The 24,662-nt window shown below is 29.8% G+C and overlaps 1 protein-coding gene across 10 annotated transcripts in view; it reads right to left on the bottom strand.

The window, feature by feature from the left end:
• Positions 1-606: 606 nt before the first annotated feature.
• LOC145313675 (potassium voltage-gated channel subfamily KQT member 1-like) overlaps positions 607-24,662 on the bottom strand; it is an 87,007-nt gene continuing 62,951 nt past the window's right edge. For 2 of the 10 annotated variants that reach the window (XM_080153200.1, XM_080153202.1), the window contains exons 15-24: positions 23,555-23,626; positions 18,245-18,395; positions 17,052-17,104; positions 16,332-16,378; positions 7,820-7,958; positions 7,162-7,194; positions 6,268-6,392; positions 4,566-4,800; positions 2,877-2,954; positions 607-1,960 (exon numbers count right to left, since the gene is read on the bottom strand). In XM_080153200.1, the coding sequence (XP_080009326.1) occupies positions 1,928-1,960; positions 2,877-2,954; positions 4,566-4,800; positions 6,268-6,392; positions 7,162-7,194; positions 7,820-7,958; positions 16,332-16,378; positions 17,052-17,104; positions 18,245-18,395; positions 23,555-23,626 (966 nt within the window). In that variant the 3' untranslated portion in view covers positions 607-1,927. Of the gene's footprint in view, positions 1,961-2,876; positions 2,955-4,509; positions 4,801-6,267; positions 6,393-7,161; positions 7,200-7,819; positions 7,959-16,331; positions 16,379-17,051; positions 17,105-18,244; positions 18,396-23,554; positions 23,627-24,662 lie in introns of those variants that run through there. The other 8 variants (XM_080153201.1, XM_080153206.1, XM_080153204.1 and 5 more) reach the window with 8 other exon arrangements.

Here is a 24,662-nt window from a genome sequence, read left to right as displayed (position 1 = left end):
AAAGCATTGCAACTCTATAAACATTACCAGAAAATCCATCCATTTGAAATATGCTGATTTTTTACTGCTTTGAGAACTAATTTTTGTAATAATTATCTGATTCATATGATTTTTGAAAATATTAGTTCCTATCCCCACAAGGTACAATGTTATGAGTAAAGCATCTCTATAATTAAGTCCTATAAATGGTAGTATGTCCTTAAACATTATCCTTTATTCAAGAAGTTTTGAAACAAATTTACCTACAATTTTGTTAAGACTTCTGCATTGATATTTTGCTTATTCAGTTTTGACACTCCACAAGTTTTAAAATTAGTTTGTCCTATTTCAGAGCTTTGCTATGGATGTTTTCATCCTTGTTTTAATAGGCTTTTCTAATGAAAATTGTTAACTTTATAATAAGTAAGGTTTTATCCGCATGACAATTTTATTTTGTTCATACCTACTCTTGTTTTCTCTACTTTAAAATCACTCGTAAACCATATTTGCTAATGAATGATTCGCTTCTTCCTTTCATTAAATTCATGTTTTCCTTCTACACCCTTGCATTGCACGTTTTTCAAAAACAATTGATAACCTCTAAATTTATATTGAAATAACAACACATAGTTAAAGAACTTTTATTGCAGGGATTTCATACTAGATTTTAATTTCTGTGTTATTCAAAGATAAACAATTTAAGATATGCATAATGACAAATATGAAAGATTGAATAATAACTATAAGTAAATTAAACTTTCAAATTAAGATTAGAAAGAATATTTTAATAGCTTTTATTTAAACTCAAAGAGCAAACTAAAATTATAATTGTTATTGAGGAAAGTAATTTTTTTAAAAATTTATAAAAGTTAACTGTCAATAGGTTTAAAGGAACAAATTCACATCATTACCATAAAGTTATTGACATGTTTTAAAAGAGGGTATTTTTTCTTGTAATTACCATAAATGTGATTGTTACCGTTTAGTCAAATGTGCTTATTAAGTCATCTTTTCTTAATTTTGACCAAATGGTCATAACTAAGAACAGTTTGACTTAATAAGCGCATTTGACTAAACACTGACGCACACACTTAACGGGAAAAAAACAAATAAATGACCATCTTTTTTATTGAAAAAAATATTACTCTTTGTCATATTTGTGAGTAGTTTAATATTTTAAATTATAAAACATCATCAATTAGTTTTATATAGAAAATTATTATATATCCAAGTCATAGTTTGGGAAACAATAATGACATTTCAGATTCACATTTTCTATTGTAAAAATTATTACAAACTTTTTTTAGGAAATTTAACAACCTTACTCCACCATTTAGCTGACAGATATCATATGAAAATATACACTTATGTCTCTGGATGTATTTTAAGAAATGTAAAATATAAATACTTGTTGTGCAGTTAGACAACATTAACATTAATAGATCACAATCTAATTATTAAGTATATATATTCTGAATAATGCATAAATTAACACATATAAATATAATCATGAGGCTTTTCTGAAATATCTCATTTCTATTTTTATACAAACAATTGTGTAAACTCTTAAGGTGAGTTTTATATTACATCTACAAATTAAATATTGTTATCTGGATCAATAGTATTGAAGTAACTAAATCTAGTGCTAATTGCATACTTTCAAATTTCCGAAAAGCAATGTTTTACAGAACCTTTTAAAACTAAGGAACTAAAAGATATGAGGAAAATTGAAAATATCAATCACAAAATTCATAAATTTTTTATCAGTTTTCAGTATTAATCAATATTATATGTATTTAATTTGCTTTTTATGAAGCAAATAATTGTTTTATAACAATTGTGAACATAAGATGTTACATGTCTTAATTCTCTACAACCACTGGTTATTATTGTGTTCATCTGCTCAGTCAGACGTGTGGCGTTGTCCCTTATGGTCCACCAGAGGTCCTTATATCAGGGTCTCAGCAGATGCAGCATCTATCTGAAAGAAAATTGATGAAACTTGAAAGATTAAGGGCGTCCAATTGATCAATAAAAATTAATAGTTACTATTAATGTATAAGGCATATAGTTATGACATGAAGTTTAGATTGAGTTAGTATTTAATTTAAGCTTTAATGAAAAGCAAGTTAAATTGTTTATAATTAGCAAACAGAAATAAGTAATTGAATTAAGCTAGATTTCATACATACTTATTTCTTTTTATAATTTGTTATTTGATAAAAAAAAATTAAGTCTAAGTTTTAAAATCTAACTAATTTGATGTCATAACATGATTTGTAGAGTTTTTAAACATTTAATTTTAACAATTCAGATCCCTAACCCTTAAAGGGTTCAATATTATTTAAGATATTCGTGAAACAAAATTATAAAAATGACAGATTTATGTTGCCTGACATTCAATATTGGATGAAACATTTCATGATAAACCTAATTCTGCATTGAAATAATCTAAAGCTGTGCATACAAAATGGCCAGTTATCAAATAAATATTGTTTTGCAGCTGTCATACTTGTTTGACAGCTGTTTTTATAAAATAAATGGCTGCTTAAAATTTTTTGAAAGTTAATGCCACATCACATTAATTAAAAATTATTGTTTTATGAACTTCGTTACTTATGGATGTTGATACCTCTGTTTTTAAATTGCATCATGCACAAACTAAAATTTTTATATTCAATTTTATTATTTTTTAGAATGAATCAATACCCAATTCATATTTATAATATTATGTACAAAAAATGACAGTTTTGTGCAAAGCAAAAGTAGAAATTATTCACATGCATGCTTTACATCGGGGTTGGAGGGTTTAATCACACATTTTAAAGACCAAACGTTTTGCGTTTCCTATTTATTATAAATACCATATTTGTAAACTGTTGTATGTAAATAGTTACCGTGACTGTTGTAGACGTATTAGGGGGCTTAGGCTCAGTGTGGATTCGCTCCTTGAATTCAACAGGTACCCACGGGTTCTGAGGTGGGAATAGTAAATTTAGTATTTGCTTTTAACAATCGAACAATATATAAGAAGGCATCACAAATAAAATAATATCTACATACTTAATATTACTAAAACTCAAATGACGCACAAATTTATATATTACTCATAAAATATGTTATTTTTTTTCTCCTAAACTTTGATAATTGGTTATTACAGAGGGGAAATATTAATAATTGGTTGGGAAATAAAGTGAAAACCGCAAATTGGTCTTGTTTGGTTAATCAATTTATTAACCTCTAAATGTTCAGTTCACTGTTATACAGTTTTTTTCATTAATAGATATTAAGTTGGGGACATGAATAATAGTGCGTGGGCTAGAATAATAATTTTGGCTGCTAGAAAGAATATCAACAATTTCCCATCAAGATTTTGTTGGGGTTAGAGTCGAGAGAAAAGTTTTTTTAGGCTAAAATGCTATTATGGGGGAGGGGTGGGGGGATATTATATTAGGCCATTAGAAAATTATTTCAGAATTTTGCAATTGAATTACAGAAATGTGAGATCTTTTTATCAGCCAAAAAATATTTCTTTTAATAATTGAAAGGTAAACATCCAATATTAACTAGCTAAAATTTCAAAAACTATATGCATGGTGGATGCATGATAGATTTTTCTTGAAATTTAAACAATCAAGGAAAATGACTCTTTGAACAAATTTAGAAATAAATACAGGATTTTGGGTACATTTAGTAACATCCCTCTTATTTTACTGTTAAAATAAAAGTATTTTGTCCATTCATTAACATTCAACGTTTTGGAAATGAAAAAAATATGAATTTTAGGCTTTCTAGGATGTCACTTAATGTACACAATACAATTGGATCTAATGTCAAGTATAGCTATGAAGACCTAGATATATTTCAATGTCATGTAGAATAATTTTCATTCGGGGTTATGCATATATATGATAAAAATTTCATGCAATGACTATGTATGATTAAATTAAATGATGTAATGTTTATAGTCATAAGTTTGTTTTCAATGTAACTAATACAATTTCATTTAATAGTTTTTTTGACTAAAGAAATCCGGATTCATGGACTGTTAAATATTGTACATCTTTTAATTTAACAAATACTATCTAATCTATACATAAAAAAATGACCTATTCTATACATAGAACATTTCAAATTTTCTGCTTTTTAAAAACTGTTAGCCTGTTAAAAGAACATTTATTTTACAGTAATTTTGAAATGTATTCTGATCTATCTATCTAACTAATATGGAAATATTAATATTGAACAGTAGTGCCTGATAAATGAACTTTTGTAGCCTACAAAATATAGATTTCAAATCACCGACAACATGCACTGTTAAAATCATGATAGCAATAAAATTTATTTGTTATACATTGAAAGCTATATTATTAAGCAATTATAGTCATTTCAAATTTATAAAATTGCTCTGTTTTTAAGAAATAGCAATTGCAATGATTTTTTACAGTGTGAGCACAAGGTCACATGACCATACTACAGAGTCACCACACGTCCACTTTGTGTGAAGGGGGGTGGGACCTTTAGATCTACCTACACTCTTAAAAGCAGAGAATGAATGATAGCAAGAAGAGCTACTACTCATCAACCTTAGAAGAAGGGTTGGTGGTGTCTGGAAAGTAGGGCGGCGCCGAGAACGTGTTAGTCAGATGCCGGTGCTGGCTTGGCGAGGTGGTGATTACGATCTCGGGGCCCGCTATGGTGCTTGTGGTGTGGCCAGCTGAGGTGTGCCCGTTGGAGGACTCTTCTGTAGTGTTGTTTGTGTCAAAACTATTATTGCTATCCATATAGATTGTCAGGTCACTGCTTTCAGATAAGTCGTCTCTGAAAAGGAAAAGAAAAAATAAGATATTTTTAAATGTTGTGGGAAAAATGCAAGATTAGTCTGTACTTTTTATTGTACAAATATATAACTCTGTCTACCATCGACCTTTATCTCTGTCGACTATATAAACTACTAGCGGCTTCGCCTCTAGGGGCTTTGCCCAAGAGGTTTAATCAACCTATTTTTGTGTTATTTAAATTTGAAAATAAAAATAATAAAAAATTAGTTTGGGGGAAATTGTTTTAGGGGGTTGATTTTTCAACCCTTCCCCCCCTTTTTAAATTTAAAAATAAAATAAAAATTTGGGGGAGGGGTATTTTTCATTTTTTGGGGGTGTCCCACCTCCCAAGAAAATAGCTTAAAACCATCACAGGACCAGTAGGTATATTCCCCGAAGAGTAGAGCCCAATCGGTTCTGTGGTTACTAAGATCTTAAGCTTCAGACAGACATCGTACTACTTTGTATTATAGATATAAGATCTTAAACTCTCTGTGTAGGGAGAAATAATGCTGTACTTTGCACCTGAGTCCCATGTGCATAGTAAATAGATTCAGTTGTGAATATTACGTTTTTATGTATTTCAAGTGGTATGCCCTGGAGAAAAAATTAAATGCATAATACTGCAAAGGGGACTATGCACGAAAAAGAGCAAGTGATTTTAAGCAACTTCTAACAGTAATTCTAAATGATTTTTGTGAAAATTCTAGGGTTATGTTTATTATCGTTATATCAATTTATTAAAATAAGTTTCACCATGGTTTTATATGAAAAAACCTTTAAAGCATTTTTTGATGAAATATCATCAAATGTTTTGTTGAGTTCAAAGGTTCAAATAAAATAACACGACAAAACTTAAATCAAATTCTGTGAATTACAAAAGTACACTAATAAAACTGTTTACAATATTACAAGGTATCATCCCTTTTTCTAAATTAACATTTTTCAGTAAAAAAGTCTACTTTTGTGTCAGCAGAACATTTGATGATCTATAGTAAAAAAATGCCTAATATTTCAAAATTTTTTTCATGTAAAACCATGGTGAAACCTATTTTAAAAATTGATATAACAAAAATAAACATAAACCTAGCATATTCACAAAAAAAACATTTAAAATTACTGCTGGAAGGTGCTTAGAATCACTTGCTCTCGTTTGAGCATACTCCTTCTTTATCTTAAAAAATATAAAAAAAAAGATTTGTTCTTTAAACATAAAATCCCAACTGTATTTCGATAAGTGTGTAAAATTTAATTCATTATGTAAATCAGGCCTGGGTTTTGGCAGAATTTAAATTTGAATTATCAAGTACTTTCTTTTAGTCTAAATTGCATCAGTTGAAATAAAGTGTTTGACAATAATTACCAGAGTGAGGTCTTTCAAGTTCATGCTAACCTAAATATACAAATTGTTTCTTGTATATTTGTATAAAGAAAACCTAACAAATAAAAATTAATTTTGGTACCATACCTTAAATAATGAAAAATTTCTCCATCAACACTATTATGTTCAGATGGAGGGGTACAACCCTCTATTCTAACACTAGGTGGCACTATATTCGATAAGGAGGACGACTCTTCAGGCCTCAGTGCTTCCTGAAATTAAAATATTAATTAGATTTCCAAAAATGTAATGATATCTGATAACCTTAATCTAGAATAGAGTTTTGTCTAAGCTCATTTAAAAAGTCTTGATAATTAGTGTTTATGGCTTTTTAATAAACAAAATAAGCATAGCTGTTGAGAATATATACATGCTGTTTCTATTGCTAATCAATTATGCTGAAAATTATATTTTAAATATTCATATATGCATAGAGAAGAAAAGAATACAAGTTCTCAAAACTTTTTTTATTCTGTATTAATGAGATAATACTATTTATGTGTGTAATTACTGGCCCACTTACAATTTGCATTATTCAATAATTAACTGTTTCTCAAAGAAAACCAAGAGAATCTAATAATGTGTTTTTATTTTTAGTTTCATAAGGTTATAATTATTATTCATCTAATAATATTTATGGTTAATATGTTCAAGAAGTCATGCTACTTGTAAAGAGTTGTAATTTACACAAACTTATGTTGTATTTCAAGCGCAGATGACTGATTGTATCAAAAGCCTCAGTTAAATCTAAATTATGGGCTTGCCATGAAAAAAATTGTCATTCTAAGAATTAAATCTTTTACTAAATAAAAAAATGTCATAAAGAAGCTAAAAGTCTAAACTCTAGTTAAAAATATAAATTTTAAAATAAAATACTGATATCATGTCTTCCCATGCCAGTTTTAATAAAGTATGCTTTACAAGCCTTTAAATCAACGTCTAATTAAAATTCTACAAAAATATCCTTCTTGAGTGTTTTACCTCTTCCAATAGGACACATCGTAAGGGCTCAGGCTGTTCTAAAAGGCATATTATCAACTCTGATGAATTTTACTGTTTTTATGTATATGTGTTTCAAATATAATCCTCTTTTTACTAATCTACCTTTCTCAATGTATTCTTTATTATTATTAATTAATAGAAACTCTTAAATTATAAATTTCTAATATATAATATATAGTTATGAAACTACATTCACAAAAATGAATAATGCTCACTTCAGCACTTTTAATGCTGTAACATCTCTTTTTTGCAACAAAAATCTTTTTAATCCACCATTTTTTAAAGTTAAATTTCTTGCAAGTTACAAATTTTTGCATAAGTCGGATATTTTTTAATGAATCTTGGCAGTAATCAAACATTTTATTAAAGTTTTACTTAAAAATTGTATCTTGATCATTTAAAATGCTAAAATTGTTAACTAAATTTAAAGTATAACTACTTAAAAAATTTGTTATGTAAAATTTCCTCTTACTATCAATTAAATTATTACAAGATTTAAATTTTTGCATTTTCAGTTCATTATTTTGCATTTCTATTGGACATATTTACATTTGTTTTCACGTGTTTTTTTTAAATTCTAACAATCGATAACTAAAAGGGAAATGTTTTCTAAATATTTGATGACGTGTTACATTACCTGTGAAATTTTGGTGAATTTCGAGGGAATGTGGCCGAGAGTAACTCTCTTCTTGAAAGGTTTTTTGGTGTGAGTGATGATACTTTTTTCTTGCAGAGTCTCGTTGGTTGGCGTTCCTGGCTCACTGTGCTTCATTTGCCTACAACAAATATTATTTTTATTTCAGTATTCAAGCTACTCTAGAAAACGTTATTTTAGGAAATTTTGATGGATATTTTTTTTCCATGGGCGATATTTCATAGATGGTTGAAATTACCCTCCCCCAAAATAGTTAAAACCTTTACTGGACTTTCAATAAGCTTGAATTGAAGGAAAACCATATCGGTCCCGCAGTTATCAAGATCTTAAGCTACAGAGAGACATCCTGTTACTTTTATTTCAGGATTTTTTGTATTGATTTTTTATTGTATGATGAATTAACATTTATTTTATTTTATTATGTAGATAAAAATGTTAAAACAGGTATGACAGGAATGGAAAGGTGAGATAATTAATTAGAGAGCAAGGATCAGATGTCTTTATTTTGGTGTGCCTTCACATTATACATCTGCATGGTGTTATTAACTGTACAAATGAATAATAGATAAGATTTATGACGTGACTGGCAGGGATCTAAATGGATAAGACAATGGTCGATAAATTGATGTACATCCCCAGTGAAAAATTATGATACTTATTCCTTCTGTAGATTACAATTCGTAGTTGAAACGTTTGAACACTAAACTTAATGAATTAACAAAATCAAAATTCACTAAAGTCACCAAAGTTGTTGAGCCAACGAATAAGAAAAGGCTATTATCAAAATTTGGGGACTAGTGTAACAAACAGTATATTGTCCCCTTTTTATCTGCATAATTGGGGCAAAGTTAAAGGTTGTAATGTAAGTGAAAATTACATGTGCGGAATTGTTTGCACACCTCTTATTTCTGATCCCAGATATCCAGTTTAATTAAATTAACACCTTTACACAACTTTCAACAAGAACAAAGTAGGTTAAGTCCAGTTAGATAAAATTTTAAATATTAAGTATTGCAGCTTTTATAAATACATTTCTTTGTAACATACAACCATTAGCATTTTTTCAATGAGGTAGATGGTACCCAATCAAAAGATATGTTTTTCTTATTGGAATTTTATGTTTATTTTGTTGTATTAAATCAAATTGGTAATGTTTCACAAAATACTGTTATAGAGATATTAATTGCCAGAGATTAACATTGCTGTTTATTAGGGTTGGGCCGGATATCCGGTGTGGCCGGATATCCGGCCGGATATCCGCCCATTTTCAATATCCGGCCGGATACCGGATATTGAAACTATCCGGCCGGATATCCGGCTCTAAAAATTTTTATACTTTACACCAAAAATCTCTTCTTTTTAAAATCTTAAATGGCTATAATTTTCTTATTATTGAAGCTAGAAGAACATTTTTTCTGAATAAGTTTAACTTTATGTAAATTTATATAAGATTTCTGAAGAAATTTTTTTTTACTACTTTAATATCTGGTAATTTGGCCGGTTATCCGGCCGGATATCCGGTAATTTGGCCGGATAACCGGATATTTGCCGGATATCCGGCGTTGGCCGGATATCCGGCCGGTTACCGGATATCCGGCATTTGAAATCAGCCGGATATCCGGTATCCGGTATCCGGCCAAAAAAGTATCCGGCCCAACCCTACGTTTATATCATGAGAGAAATTTGTTTCTTGAAATCTTGTAAAGTAAAGTCTTGTGTGAACTTTATGAAAAAATCTTTAAGTTTCACCTTAATTTTTTAAATTTTGAACTAAAATCCCAAATGAAATGTTAATCTAAATTAGGAATTCCAAAGAAAAATTACATAGCATATTATAGCTCAGTTAAAACATAATATGTACTAGAAAAAAGTACATTCTAGGTGCTTCCTATTTTTAGTTTAGTATGTACGAAAATTAATTTTAGCATATTCATAGTACATTTCTTAAATAGCCAACAAAATTCATAAAAAATAACCTAAACGCTAAAATTTATGGTTGAGATTCAAAATAATTTCCTTTTTTAAAAAGGTCTGCTAATAAGATTAAAAATAGAAATAGCCGTTAAACATATTTTGCGCCACTAGTCTCGGCGAATGGTTTCTAACAATTTCAAAGGTTTTAATCTTAAAGGAGGAAAACAGCCAAAAACCATTCAAGAAATTATAAATGACAATGGTCCTACTAATAGACTTCCAGCTACTTTAATTTAGCATGAAATTGTTTATGTATGAAGTATTGCTGCCTAAACTTGTAATAAATGTATGACTTAATCTATTGTTAATCAAGTTTAAATCACCCGGGATCATTCTGAATTATCAATGCTATTAATAAAGATTTACGTGCTGATTACATTTTACAATGTGTGTGTCCGCTTTGTTCAATAAAAATAAAATATTAGTTGTTGTGTAATATGCTCACGTATTTTTTTTTAGAGAAGGCCTAATTTTTTAAGGTAGGTGAATAAATAAAAGCCTTTCTAGAAGCAATATGAAGCTTTCAGACCAAATATTCAAGCACTTTGCAACAAACGTTGAATTATAAGATTAAGGTTTTTCCTCTTTAACCAACATCAGAATTTCATGTAGAGTCAAGAATTTCACCTATAAATACTCCATTTTTATAAATTTAATATGAGAGCTAGTTTTTAAAATAAATTAACACTATTTGTTGATTCAAATCCTGGGCTTAAAATATCTTGATAAAATATTTAAAAATTGTAATCCGTGTCATGTCTAAACAAGATTAAATTATGCTAATACAGAATAGCTAAACATATTTAATTCTACATAAATGGTGTTCAAAAAAATATAAAAACAAACTTTTAGAAGTTAAAGTTTGAATAATTAGGTTAGATTTCATTTATTGGAAGGTTTTTCAAATCCAGCAACACAAAAATAGCTTCAGAATTTCGTAATTAAAACCTAATATGTACAATTTTAATTTATTGCATTATTCAAATATCCTTCTTATTTAAAAAAAAGTGAAAAATTACAAACCAAATTTTTCCTTCATCCTGCTTTTTATTTGTATACAGTATGTATAATGTATGCTAGAGAGGGGATGTTTTATCAAGAAAAAAAACTGCATTTGAAAGTAACAATAAAAAGAAAAATTCCTAAGTTCTTGTGCATTATTCACTTCGTTGATAGGAATTACAGCATGATATAAAACACTAACATGCGGAAATATGAAAATAATAAATTTTCTCTAGATGAAATATCCCTTCCTGATTGTTTCCACCTGGGATAACCCTCACCACCACCCCCCAACACAGCTTGAATTATTTATCAGAGGTTTTAATGGCTTCCACAAATTTGGTTACTTTTCAACATTTTCTAGACAAAGGGGGAATAGAAGAGTTAGTTCAAGTTTGTGTGCTATGGGGAAAGGGATACTACATCTGAAGAATCTTTATTTCAACTTAATTACAGCAAACTTTCATATTGTAATACTTATAAAAGAAACCTAAAGTAACTTGCCATAAATTACAGCTGTATTTTTGTAGCCGCCGAAGTTGAAGCCACAATTTTAAATTAATACGCAGCCAAGCAGTACCTTTCCAACAATCCTCAGCCAAGCTGCTATGAAAATTGTCAGCTACCTGACAGTCGGTTATTGGACGGACGAAAGGAAGGGTGGTGGTACCCTCCCTCAAAATAGTTTCTTTGAGAAGCTACCCTATTAAGGAGAACCATAGATAGACAGACAAACATACTGTTTCTTTATAATAAGGATTTATATCTCCAGTTGTGGCGGTTAAACCAAGTTTGGCACATTTCATACTAAATTCTCTACATATTGTTAGAAGTGCAAACTTAATAATTTGTAGCTCAGATTTAACATAATTACGTGAGGTAGGTCTGTAAGTCATTCCCACAAATCATCACTGAATTCATAATTAATGATTATTGACATTTGTCAATAAAAACATTTCCTAATCTTATTTTCTATTAAATTATTTAAGATTAGTCAATATTTTGGCTATTAATTGTTACAAAGTATTTTAGATTTATATCGTTTTATCAAAAGCTTTGTTTTGGTCAAAGTGTCGCTAATTAAATTTTTCACATAGCAATATAACTAAACAATTTTATTTAAAAACAAGGATGACAACATCCATAAATGCGAAGCTTTGAAACAATAAGACAAACGAACAATGATACCTGTAAAGTTTCAGAACCGAATAATCATCATAATAATGTTTAAAAGACGAAACAAAATTGTAAGTAAATTTTAAAAAAAAAACTGCTTAAATACAGGCCATACTTTTATTTTTAGGACTTGATTATAAAGATGCTTCGCTTATAACATTGTAATTTGTTGTCCTAAGAAACAGAATTCTAAAAATTAGATCAATCGGATAATTATATCACATAAAAAGTTTAAAATTAGCATGTTTAAAATAGACGTACTGACATTCTGGTAACGATTATAGAGTAGCTACGCTTTCTAAATCATAGCTAACTTCTAAAATAATCACCATGCAAACTTCAAAGTTTGAAATTAGGACAATTCTAACATGCTTAAAATAACGAAAAAAGCTTGGATGGACCGACCCTAATTATAGAAAGGCTTCGCTTTTAATAATTCGATGTCTATTTCTATAATGAAACTTATTTCTAATATCTTCTACTATAAAAGTTAAGAATTTAGGTATAGCGCAATAGTCGATAAATAAAACTTTTACCAAATTGTTACTTTTAGTTTTAGTAGTAAGAATTAGATTGGTATTTAGATTTAACACAATTGATCTCTCCTTCCCTGAAGAAAAGTACATGTATTTCCATTAATAATATTGGTTATTGTCCATTTTCATATTGATTACTTATACAAAACTTGGAAACGTGGTCTAAATATAGAGACGGGCAGGGATAGAACAATGGTGTTTATAATATATTTATTGCACTCAATAGTTGTCTGGTAAAGCGAAATTTTTTCGTTTATCATTTTTCGGATAGATTTATAGTCAAGACCTTGTATATAGTAGCTCAATGTTTTTTATCTTTAAAATAGTTGTTTTGTTACTAAACGCATGTACATTTAGGAAAGCTTATTTTGGTAACATATAAAAATATCATAATATCGGCGGCGCATTTATTTGACGAGACTGACATATTTACTTTTTAAAGAACACCCTTAAAAATATTACAGACTGACATACTTACTTTTTAAAGAACACCCTTAAAAATATTACAGACTGACATACTTACTTTTTAAACAACACCCTTAAAAATATTACAGACGGACATACTTACTTTTTAAAGAACACCCTTAAAAATATTACAAACTGACATACTTACTTTTTAAAGAACACCCTTAAAAATATTACAGACTGACATACTTACTTTTTAAAGAACACCCTTAAAAATATTACAGACGGACATACTTACTTTTTAAAGAACACCCTTAAAAATATTACAAACTGACATACTTACTTTTTAAAGAACACCCTTAAAAATATTACAGACTGACATACTTACTTTTTAAAGAACAACCTTAAAAATATTACAGACTGACATACTTACTTTTTAAAGAACAACCTTAAAAATATTACAGACTGACATACTTACTTTTTAAAGAACACCCTTAAAAATATTACAGACTGACATACTTACTTTTTAAAGAACAACCTTAAAAATATTACAAACTGACATACTTACTTTTTAAAGAACAACCTTAAAAATATTACAGACGGACATACTTACTTTTTAAAGAACAACCTTAAAAATATTACAGACTGACACACTTACTTTTTAAAGAACAACCTTAAAAATATTACAGACTGACATACTTATTTTTTAAAGAACAACCTTAAAACTTTGTCATGAATAAAAACTTCAACAATTAACTATTTGCAATAAAAGTGCAGGAACAACAAGGCAATTAAAAATAAAAAGTTGTATTGTAATTGGCTCTGTTGATAGGCGTAATACTCTGTAAATAAGTCTAAATTATACAGGCCCGGCCAAAAAGTTAGGTAGAATAGTAGGTTATAGCATTACAATAGAGTTAACATGGCTACATAGTTGTAAAGTAATATTTTTTTATTAATAATTTTACCTTTTTTTATATCATCGGCATCATCTAAAGACATTAGAATAGCGTTTGACCTAATGTCAATGTTAATTATCAAGCAAAATAGCCATAAATAATAGCATATTTAATTCTAGTTCTACTAAGTTAAGCTTTACCCTTAAACATATGCATTGACTATCTTGGGTTTGTAAAGTAGGTTGTTTCACAGTCTATCTCTCTATTAAGTCTATTGGTTGGAACTTTGTTAAATTAGAAATATATGGATATTTATGGCAGAAGAATTTCCAGTTACGTGTTAATGAGATCAGAGAGAAATGGTGAACAATATTTGGCTCTAGTTATATGTACTCCAGTTACGTGTCAATGAGATGAGATAGAAAAGGTTGAACAATATTTGGCTTTAATTGTTTGTACTTTAATTTCCCTGATTTTTATTTGTAAAGAATCACTAAGAGCAAGCAATTCTTTAACTTCAAAATGTCTTTTTGTTTGTAAACAAAAAATACGTTACATTAGGTTTTATTCACTGCTTTTGACGTCAGACGGCGGAATGGAGGGAATGTAGTTTTTTTGCCGCTGTTAAAGAAAGATGTCTTAAATTTATTGATTATTAAAGATGTCTGGATATCTTGTGAATATTCCGCCGAAAATTAGATTATAAGATAAAAAAAAAAAAAATTTGACGGTGCGATTTCCCTAACCACTGAAAAATTACCTACAGACATATATATATGATAAGTAATCTGATGTACAAATCATTATTACTCATTATTAATCACCAAAGAAAAAGATTTGAAAGTTTTAAAGAAAACTTTACATCTGCACTAATTATATTAAACTTTAGTTTGATGAGTTATAAAATAAATGTTTAATTGGTATGGTCATAGCTTACGTACTTTTTCAACTACACCAACTAAGAAATAAACCGAAGAAGCTCTTTAAAGTGCCTTTACAAAAATGACGATATACAATACAAATGACCAATTTTATAGACACTCTAAATAGTTTCTTAAACCTGGAACCACGATATTAGATAATCATTTATTAGAAAAAAGCGGTAAATTGATTAGAAATGTCAGCTACGATGACTTTTTTAAATACAAAAAGTCAAATAAAACCGTCGATATTGTTTGTCGAGACTAGATTTCAGGTTTTCCTGTCAAAAATGTCATTGTGTCATCCATGAATAATTTTAATAAATGCCATAAATGACGTTAGTAATGATAAATCTGTATAAAAAACTTTTATGTCGTTATCATGTAAGCCACGACCATTTTTGCTTTCGACACAGCAATCATTGAAATTGTATATCGACAAAATACAGTTTTAACAGAGTTGGCAGAGGATATTATAATTGATTTTGATAAAAGTTGTGCCCGCCCTGGTCTAGAAAAGATATAAGTATTGGAATATTTGGTGTCATAAAGTTGGTATCAGACTCCAACAATCCTGGATTTTCCAACATGGGATGTAATAATAATGGATTAAACATTTTACGAGTTTTACTTGACTCATTGTTTCCTAGATTCAGGGTGTGACTATCCGTCCGTACGTATGTTAGAATCGGTCTATCAATTTATATATTTTTAGGGCGAAACTGTTTGAAATAAGGTATCAGCAATTGGAAGCTGTTTTACTTAATTGCGTCAATTTTAGAAAATTAAAATTTTTGGCAACTTTTTAATTTTTATTGATAAATTCTATTGTTTTGAATTTAATAATATTTATTCAAAATACAATAGGGCATTATGTATACTTTTTAAATTATTTTTTACACATGCTAAGTCCATCTTTTTAAGTTAATATAACACTTCACCTAATTAGTCTCTACCGCCTTGCGCAATGCCAAGAAAAACAATCAAATATAAGACATAGACGTAAAACTTAAATTGAACTGAACTAGCTTTCTTGTTCGGAAGGGTCTAAGAGCAAGAAATACATTTGTTCATCCTCAATCAAAGACACAAAGACTTCGGTTATCTTTAAAAGTTTGTAATATGTTTTCTCGTATTCATTCGAATCCGGTGGATAGGAACCGGTTCTCATCAATACGAAAAAACTATGTCTAGCATCGTATTATACCCAGTTTTCTACGAATTTAGGAATGTACAATCATAAGATTAAAACTAGTTTTTTTTTATCGCGTGCCTTCGGCACCTCGGGGCTAAAAAAACTAGTTTTAATCTCATAATTGTACATTCTATATCCGCGGAAAGCCGTTTATAATACGATGCGATAAATAACTATTCTCGTATTCATTCGAATCCGGTGGATAGGAACCGGTTCTCGTCCATACAAAAAAAACTATGTCTAGCATCGAATTATATCCAGCTTTCTACGAATATAAAAATGTACACCTTCGGGCTAAAAATAACTGGTTTTAATCTTATAATTGTACATTCTATATCCTCGGAAAGCTGTTTATAATACGATGCGAGAAAGAACTATTATTATTACCTTAATTTTGGTTGGTAAGCATAATTATTTTGCAGGTTTTGCAGTCCCTGAAACAAATAAACATTTGTAATCAAACTACACATTTAAATTAAATTAATTTTTAATAAATAGTAGAATATGCTAATCACAATACACCTATTTTCAAAATGTACAATAACAAAAATTAGACATTAGTTATGAAAATTAAAATCAATGTAGAATATGCTTCGCTCTTAAAGTAAATTGTAAAAGCATTCAATTTCAAAAAGAAAAATTCTCTAGTTTTAATTTTAAATCTTCAAATATAAAATACCAAGAACTGTCTAAAATAAATATAAATTTTAGCTGAAATACTTTTGAACACTGGTAATTGAAAACGTCATACATTCTTATTAATATATTTTATCTCTGAACATTCAAGAATGCATTCTCCAGTATAAAACCGATGAATATCCGCTGGATTAGAACTGATTATCAGCCATACTAAAAAATCATGTAGGGCATCGTATTACAGACGGATTTCCACGGATAATAAATAAAATCACATAACTAATACGAGTTTTGTTTGCTTGGTCCTTACAATTCGTGAAAAGATTCTTTAATACTATACGATACATAACTATTCTACAATTATTTCTATAGTAAAATCATATCCGTCGATATAAATTTTTTGTGAGCTTTTACATGGTAGCTAAGTTATTAAAAGACAGACAAAACATAACCAAGTATACAAATATTCACCTGAGAAACAGAAGAATAGAAATTCTGCTGTTGACTGTTGAGCATATGATAACCTGCAATAAAAATCAGTTGTTTTAAATCCATGTTACAGAAAGGTACAAGATTTAACAAGATATCAACCGGAAAAGTTTTATTTTTTGCTTGTCGGAAAAAATTATTGTGATACTAAGCAATTTAGAGGATACTTTTTTGGAGAAACTAGCGGCTTCGCCCCTAGCCTCTAGGGGCTTTGCCCAAGATCCAATGGTGCACAGGGAAAGCTTCACTGAAAAAAAAGCGTAAAACAGGTCTTATTCGCGCATTTCTCTGCACTGCGAGATAATTATGCATTATTGATTTATGGCTATTCCAAATTATTTGTAGGCCTTTTTTTGCCGCTTAAAATGGTGTGCGGGTATGATCTGTACGTTCAGCCGTTTGGCAGCTAGCAGCCTTTAAAATTCATAGATTTTTTGAAATATTCGTTACCAGCAATATTTTACCGTGAACTGCAGTAGATCCAACTATTTTACGTAAAGCTGATTAAGATGAGTATATGAAATGTTCTAATCTGACACGCAAAAGACTATGGTTACCCATCACATACGCTAAAAACACAACTTATCAAATCACCCCAACAAAGTTTGCTTGATTAAACATCCTCTTATTTTGTTTATACTTTTGCGTCTATTTGTAAATACATGCAAAATATTTGCAGTTTCATAATAACTTTTGCGGCAACCATAGCATTCAAGGAAATTTAAAAATACAGTACGTTGAAAATTGCACATTTTTACACATAAAAAGAGTTTTGAGATCTGTTTTACCTTTTTTGAAGCCTGTTTTAGTTAAGGATGTTTTAATTTTAAATAAATGTATGAAATATAAATAGAAAACCGCAAAATTATATACGTGGACCTATTTTAAAATAGATGAGCCTATATTATATTGCAAACAGGTATTCCTTATTAGGTTAGCATATCTCAGGAGATAGAGTTAGATGTATGTGAGAAATATAATATATATAATTTTGACAAAAAAGGAGCTCGGCAGCAACCTACTTAATTATTTTGATTTACTGAAAGAATGAATTGTTTAGACATTACGCTGATTTTTAAGTCATAAATAGTCGAAGGAGTCTTACGGTTGAAAATAAAAATCTTATTTGGGTAAATATTAATTCATCGCCCATTACCTTTCCCTGTCCTCTTTACCTGTAGGCGGTGAAACGGCGGAGATTGGTGTCTCCGGATTAGGCGTGCACGGAGGCGGCTGTGGGATGGCGAATGTGAAGGCGTTCATCCGCTTGCGGTCCTCCTCGTACATGTCGATAAATAGTTGTAACTTCTCCTCGATTGAGTCAACCTTGACAAATAAATTATTTTAAATGTTATTTTGTTGTGCTCTGGTACCATTCAGTAAAATAGCCTAAAACCTGACTTTTACTGTACTGTACTGGACATAAATTTTGAATTTATCTAAATATAAAATTTAATTTCAACAAGCCGTTTTGCCTCAGCCACTTAAAGCTTTGCATCCAAAGAGGGGCAGATGGTTTAATAAAACAGACTTATATAAAGCTTAAACTAGATAAGCCGTACATCAAACATAATTTTATTCAAACAAAAAACCATTGATACTTTTAATATGTTTAAGTTATTGCTTAAATAACATTTAATTAATAGCATTCAGTAAAAAAGTAAGAAAGCAAATTGTTTGGTCATTTATTATCCAAAGGTAAATACAAGAAACACAAAAACAGAATTAAACCAAATCCTTTAGTTGTAAAAAGAGATAGGTTGTTGGTTTAATATTTGCTGGGGATGTGCAAGCTTATTTATTTCAGTTGAATATCTCATTTTCTTTGTAATGGTTGAAATCTAAAATATATTTTCAACATATTTTATTACTTTATGTTTATTGTTTGATTTTAATTATCTTATTCGATTTAATTTCTAAGGCATTTAAATGCCTGAAGAAAATCCATCAACAATATATATTTTATTTCATACTGATGTAGTAAGTAAGGTTAGGTAACTAAAGGGTCTGGATTTCTGTAAGAATAAATTTTATTCTAAACACAAGGACTCTGGCAGGAAATTGACAACTTATTCATACGTACTGTACTAAATCAATCTTTACGTGGACTAATTTAACCAAATTAGGTTTTTTTTTAGGTTTTTTATAATTCATACAACCCCCTTAAGTTATTCATTACAATAGAATACAATTTTAAAATTTATTTACTGTGTAAATATGCATAAATATGACGTTTTTACTGACAATTAGGTTGATTTTTACTCAAAGCATTTTTCTTGTAGACAATAAAATGATTATAACTTTCGTTCTATTTAAGATAAATTGATGAAATAAAAAGTATTTTCAATTTTATTATGCTGAGAAGTCACTTATTGGTTTTAAGAAATAATAAACCCCTTTGAGTTGGGGAGGGGGGGGGGGCGTTGAGTATCGAAATAATGAAACTAATGTAAATTTCTTTTTATGGTGGGTTTTAATGATTCATATAGCAGCCAATTTGTTTTTAGGCAATACCCCTTTGTCTGTCTGTCCCTCTGTCTGTCTGTTTTTTTGTCTGTCTGTCACTCCACTTGTCAGTCTATCTGTCTAACTGCCTCTTTTTCGGATTTCAATGAATCATCTAGCATAGCCTAATTCTAATTTGTTAATGCCTCAAAAACTGTCTGTCTGTCTATCCCTCCATCTGTCTGATCATTCACAGGTTCTCTATTGGATTTTATTTAATGAATTGTCTATTATGGTCAAACTGTAATTTGATCATTCTTCTTGCCTGTCTGTCTGTCTCGTCTATCTGCTGAGTTTCTACCATTGGTCTAACAGACTGATTCACTTAATTAACCCCTTACGGTCGGGCCCCTTACCGCACCTTAATCAGTCGGGGGGGGGGGGGGGGGGTCACCCTATAAATGAACCTAACCTTATTTTTCTCAGACACCATTTGACCAATAGGGATGATTTCTTAAACTTAAGCTTTTATGATTATAAACTAACTCCTAGATTATAAGTCACCCCCTGCCGCCAACCCCTAGCCCTCCAGGGCTCCAAAAACCCTAAAAATGAACCTACCTTTATTTTTCTCAGAAACCATTTGACCAATAGGGATGATTTCTTAAACTTAAGCTTTTATGGTTATAAACTAACTTTTAGATTTTAAGTCACCCCCTGCCGCCAACCCCTAGCCCTCCGGGGCTCCAAAAAATCCTAAAAATGAACCTAACCTTAATTTTCTCAGAAACCATTTGACTAATAGGGATGATTTCTTAAACTTAAGCTTTTATGATTATAAGCTAACTCCTAGATTATAAGTCACCCCCTTGAAAATAAAGGTTAGGTTCATTTTTATGGGTTTTTTTGATCCCCGGAGGACTAGGGGTTAGCAGCAGGGGGGTGACTTCTATACCAAAAGCTAGTTTATAACCATAAAGGCTTAAGTTTAAGAATTCATCTCTATTGGTCAAATGGTTTCTGAGAAAATTAAGGTTAGGTTCATTTTTAGGGTTTTTTTGAGCCCCGGAGGGCTAGGAGTAGGCGGCAGGGGGGTGACTTCTAAACTAGAAGTTAGTTTATAACCATAAAAGCTTAAGTTTAAGAAATCATCCCTATTGGTCAAATGGTTTCTGAGAAAATTAAGGTTATGTTCATTTTTAGGGGGGTTTTGAGCCCCAGGGGGCTAGGGGATGGGGGTAGGGGGTTGACTTTGAAACCATAAGATGTTCATACCCCTAAAAGCTTAAGTCCAAAAAATTTGCATGGTTCATCAAGTGGTTCCGGAGAACCCCCCCCCCCCCCCCCAGCATCAAAAAAGCTTCAGTTACGTCCCCCTTTTAAACGTAAGCTTTTCTTATATGTCAACATAACATATCTAAATTTCATAGAGATCCGCAGCCGTTTTCCCTGCTGACCGCCTGCTGCGGCCGCTGAAATTCATATTTGATATTTCTAATACAAAATTTACTTAAAGATAAACATTTTCTGTAAAAAAATTGTTCTTCTAGCTTCAAAAATAAGAAAATTACAGCCGTTTAAAATTTTTAAGTAAAAAAGGTTGTTAAATAAAAAGGTGAACTAAGCAAAAATTGACTTTGACTTATAAAAGGTCGGAAATTTATTATCAAACAGGGGACTTGCACAAAAAAGATTTAGCCCTCTAGGTCTAATAGGAACTGAGATAATAGGGGGGGAGCGTTGAACGCCCACCCCATCACCAACCGATTAAGGTGCGGCAAGGGGCCCGACTGTTAAGGGTTAATAATACATATTTAATAATTCATATTAAAATCGATAATACTGTAAAAATGGTTGAATGCTTGTTTCAATAGAAAATTAGATTTAACTAATAATAATGTTGAATCTTGTACCAGGAGATAAACAAATAACCTTGTGTTGCAATAAAAAATAAAAAAAATTATCCAATTTACTTATGAAAAAAAGTGTAATACTGTATCTATAATCTTTTTGTACATAAATGATAATAATATCAGGTTATATTCCATTAATTTATAACCACCTAAATTTTTTGACACTTACAACTTTTAACAGCTCCCTTTAACCAAAATCAAGGATAGTTTATTTAAGTATGTCACCAAAACTTCATTACATAAGTAATACATTTTTACAAACTTTAAAAAGAGGATTGGGAAATATCTCCCTCCCCAACATTAACTTTAATCACTATTGTAAACAATATTAAAAGTTATAAATATATATCAATCAAGATCTTTAGAGGTATTAACTGTGGTTTAATTACATATGTATGAGAGCTCCTTCTTGTGTCAATCACTTTTATTTACTGATTAAAATTTGTACAGTACAGTTGTACAGAATATTGCAAGATTTTTTTAGTTAAGTCTGGAAATTAATGATTAATTTATCTAAAAATAGATAGCATAGAATTATCTTAATCAGTGGCTTAATTTTATACACCTGCCTTAAACACCCCCCCCCCCTCACTCTTTATTTTAAGGGGTGTAAATTTATTTCCTTTACACCCCCTTGGAATTTATAGAGGGGTGTATCTGAGGGTGTAGGCTCTTGTCAAGAGGGTGGACATGGGTGGACACCTAGGGAGGTGTATCCATCCCCCTTAATTTTACAAGGGTGGTGTAAACAACCCCTACACCAACCTTTTGCACGCCTTTGATCTTAACTATACTTTTAGTGTACATAAAGTTGTAAATTCAGTAACTATTCTACAAAAATTACCTTCCTAAATTGATATATGATTTTCAGGGTAATCTCCGGTGGACTAAACATTAAAATTTTATGGAAAAAAAGATATCTTTGGAACATGCATGACTTGAAATTATCCCCCCTTTGTACTCAATACGCATTTTTTATTCTAAGTGCGTCAATTTTGCGTTTAAAGATACCCTTAGTTTAAGCATTAATTTCTCCAAAAAATGATGAAAAAAGATAAATTTTTTTTTGATAAAATGATAAAAGTATATGTAAAATGAAATAACCAGCAAAAAAAATTACAAAATTACGTTAAATAGAACGAAAATTAGAGCGTTTTGTAAGCCTTATAAAATGCGTATTTCTCATGAAAATTGTAACGATTTAGTGTCTTGAGTAAAATATTTACAAACTTCCCGCTTTTATAAGAAGCTAGAGTCTTTGTGTAAAAAGTGTAATTTATTACCTCTAGTAAATGTAAGAAACTTAATATTTAAAAATATTAATTTTTTTCATCCCCCCCCCCCCCATCTCTCTATAAACCCTGTGAAATCCCTATTAACCCGCCTGATTAAATCATTTTTTTCTCACAAAAATTTAAGGATGCAAAATCCTTCTGGCTGAAGTTAAACATGTATTTCTGACCAAAAGGAAATATAGAGTTAATAAAAGTTCTATTAGCTTGGGGGAAAGATAAAACAGTGTTTATATAAACTTTCCTAGAATAAAGGGGTAAAGAGTTGAAGATTTCCCTTTTCTTGAAATTTTTCTAAACTTTTGATTTTCTACTGTCAAAATTAGCTTACAGTCAAAAAAGGGGAAATATAATAGTTTTTGTTAAGTTTAAAAATGATATTTTGCAGAAATAAACCTTTTGAAATAATTACATTGCATCAATTTTACTTAATCTCTTTATTCCTGATCTCACCAAAAGCAATTTAAGAAATATTAAAGATAAAAAATTGTGTATAAACCTGCCTTTTCCCCAGACTTAAACATATAACATTAAATATTATTGAATCTAAATGAAAGTGAATTTATTTTATTGATATTAAAGTAGCTGAAGACAAACAAAAGCAGTAAACAGATTTACGAACTTTATGAGGTGTAAAGTAGAGTAGGTGTAGTATTAGTCAGGGGAATCAACAGAAAGTTATATTTTCACATAGTTTTATTAACCAACCAAAAAAAAACTAAGTTGAAGTCTTCTTGGCTCTAGAAGCATTTCACTTCTACCAAATGTAGCAGTCGTGTCAATCCGCCACCGATTAAAGGAAACGCAGGTGATATGAAAAGTTTAAATACAATACCTGCCGCTCAGTGTTGACTATTCGATGTGCCAGGGTACATTTGGAGTCATAACTCTCCTTGCCTTTAACACCCTAAAATAGAGAATTAGTTTAAGTACATTTTTAAAGAAACCAGCCCATTTAAATACAAATGAAGGTTTGCTTTTCAATACTGTATAGAAGCTTTTCTTATAATGTACAAAATAAATATTATTCTTTTTAAAATTATAATCTTAAATTTATTGCCATTTAATTTTTTTGGGTCATACTTTTTTTTTAATTTGGAAGTCAAGCCTTTCATTTCAACAATGATGCCTTTTTTCAACAGTCTACATCCCAGCAACAAATTTCGCTGCTATACTCTTGAATAATATTTCAGTCATGGTTTTAAATATTAATTATAAGTTCTTTTAATTTATTTCCTAAAATATGAAATTTTTGAAAATAGCGTCTTTATATTTTTCTTATTATCTATAACTTATAAGATATAATATTGTTAATATAATATAATTGTTAATGATCGTTTTGCCTGTTCAGCAAATATAAGACAAGGTTCAAAGGTATTGAATTAGGATTTAATACATTTAGGGTTAGTCCACAACTAACTCAATGAAAAGTATAACCATGATTTTGAGCAAAAAAAGATAAGATAACTCGATAAAATCTTAATATGCTTTTAATACCAAATTCAAATTGACTAAATAATTTTTTTACCTAAAGCAAAATCCCTTCTTTCTGAAACAAAACTCTTTTCTGAGATATCTGATTAGGAAGATAGTCATGAGAGAATCTGTCGTTTGGATATTTTTTTTGCTGGGTCAGATTATGAGTAAGGTGTACACTGTATGTACTCTTTAATTAATATTCCATAGAAAAAATATTTTTCTGGGTAATTAAATCGAGCCTGGAGATATAGAAAGTGCCATGTGTGACGTCATAAAAATACTTCTTAATCCATCTCTTTTAAGGAAATTCTTTTCCCAATTCTTGTCTCATAATTCCTTTTTAGACTATTTTTATGACGTCACACATGTCATTTTTCGTATCTCCATCGAGCCTACTTAATAAATGGGGACTTTAAAATCATAAACTATTTATTTTATTTATTACAAACCCCTTAAATTTAAGG

This window comes from Acartia tonsa, chromosome 3 (assembly GCF_053477335.1).
Source record: "Acartia tonsa isolate MP-2025a chromosome 3, ASM5347733v1, whole genome shotgun sequence".
Lineage (NCBI taxonomy): Eukaryota > Metazoa > Arthropoda > Copepoda > Calanoida > Acartiidae > Acartia > Acartia tonsa.
The sequence above is the reverse complement of the archived record's forward strand: the minus strand, read 5'-3'. Positions and strand labels throughout refer to the sequence as shown.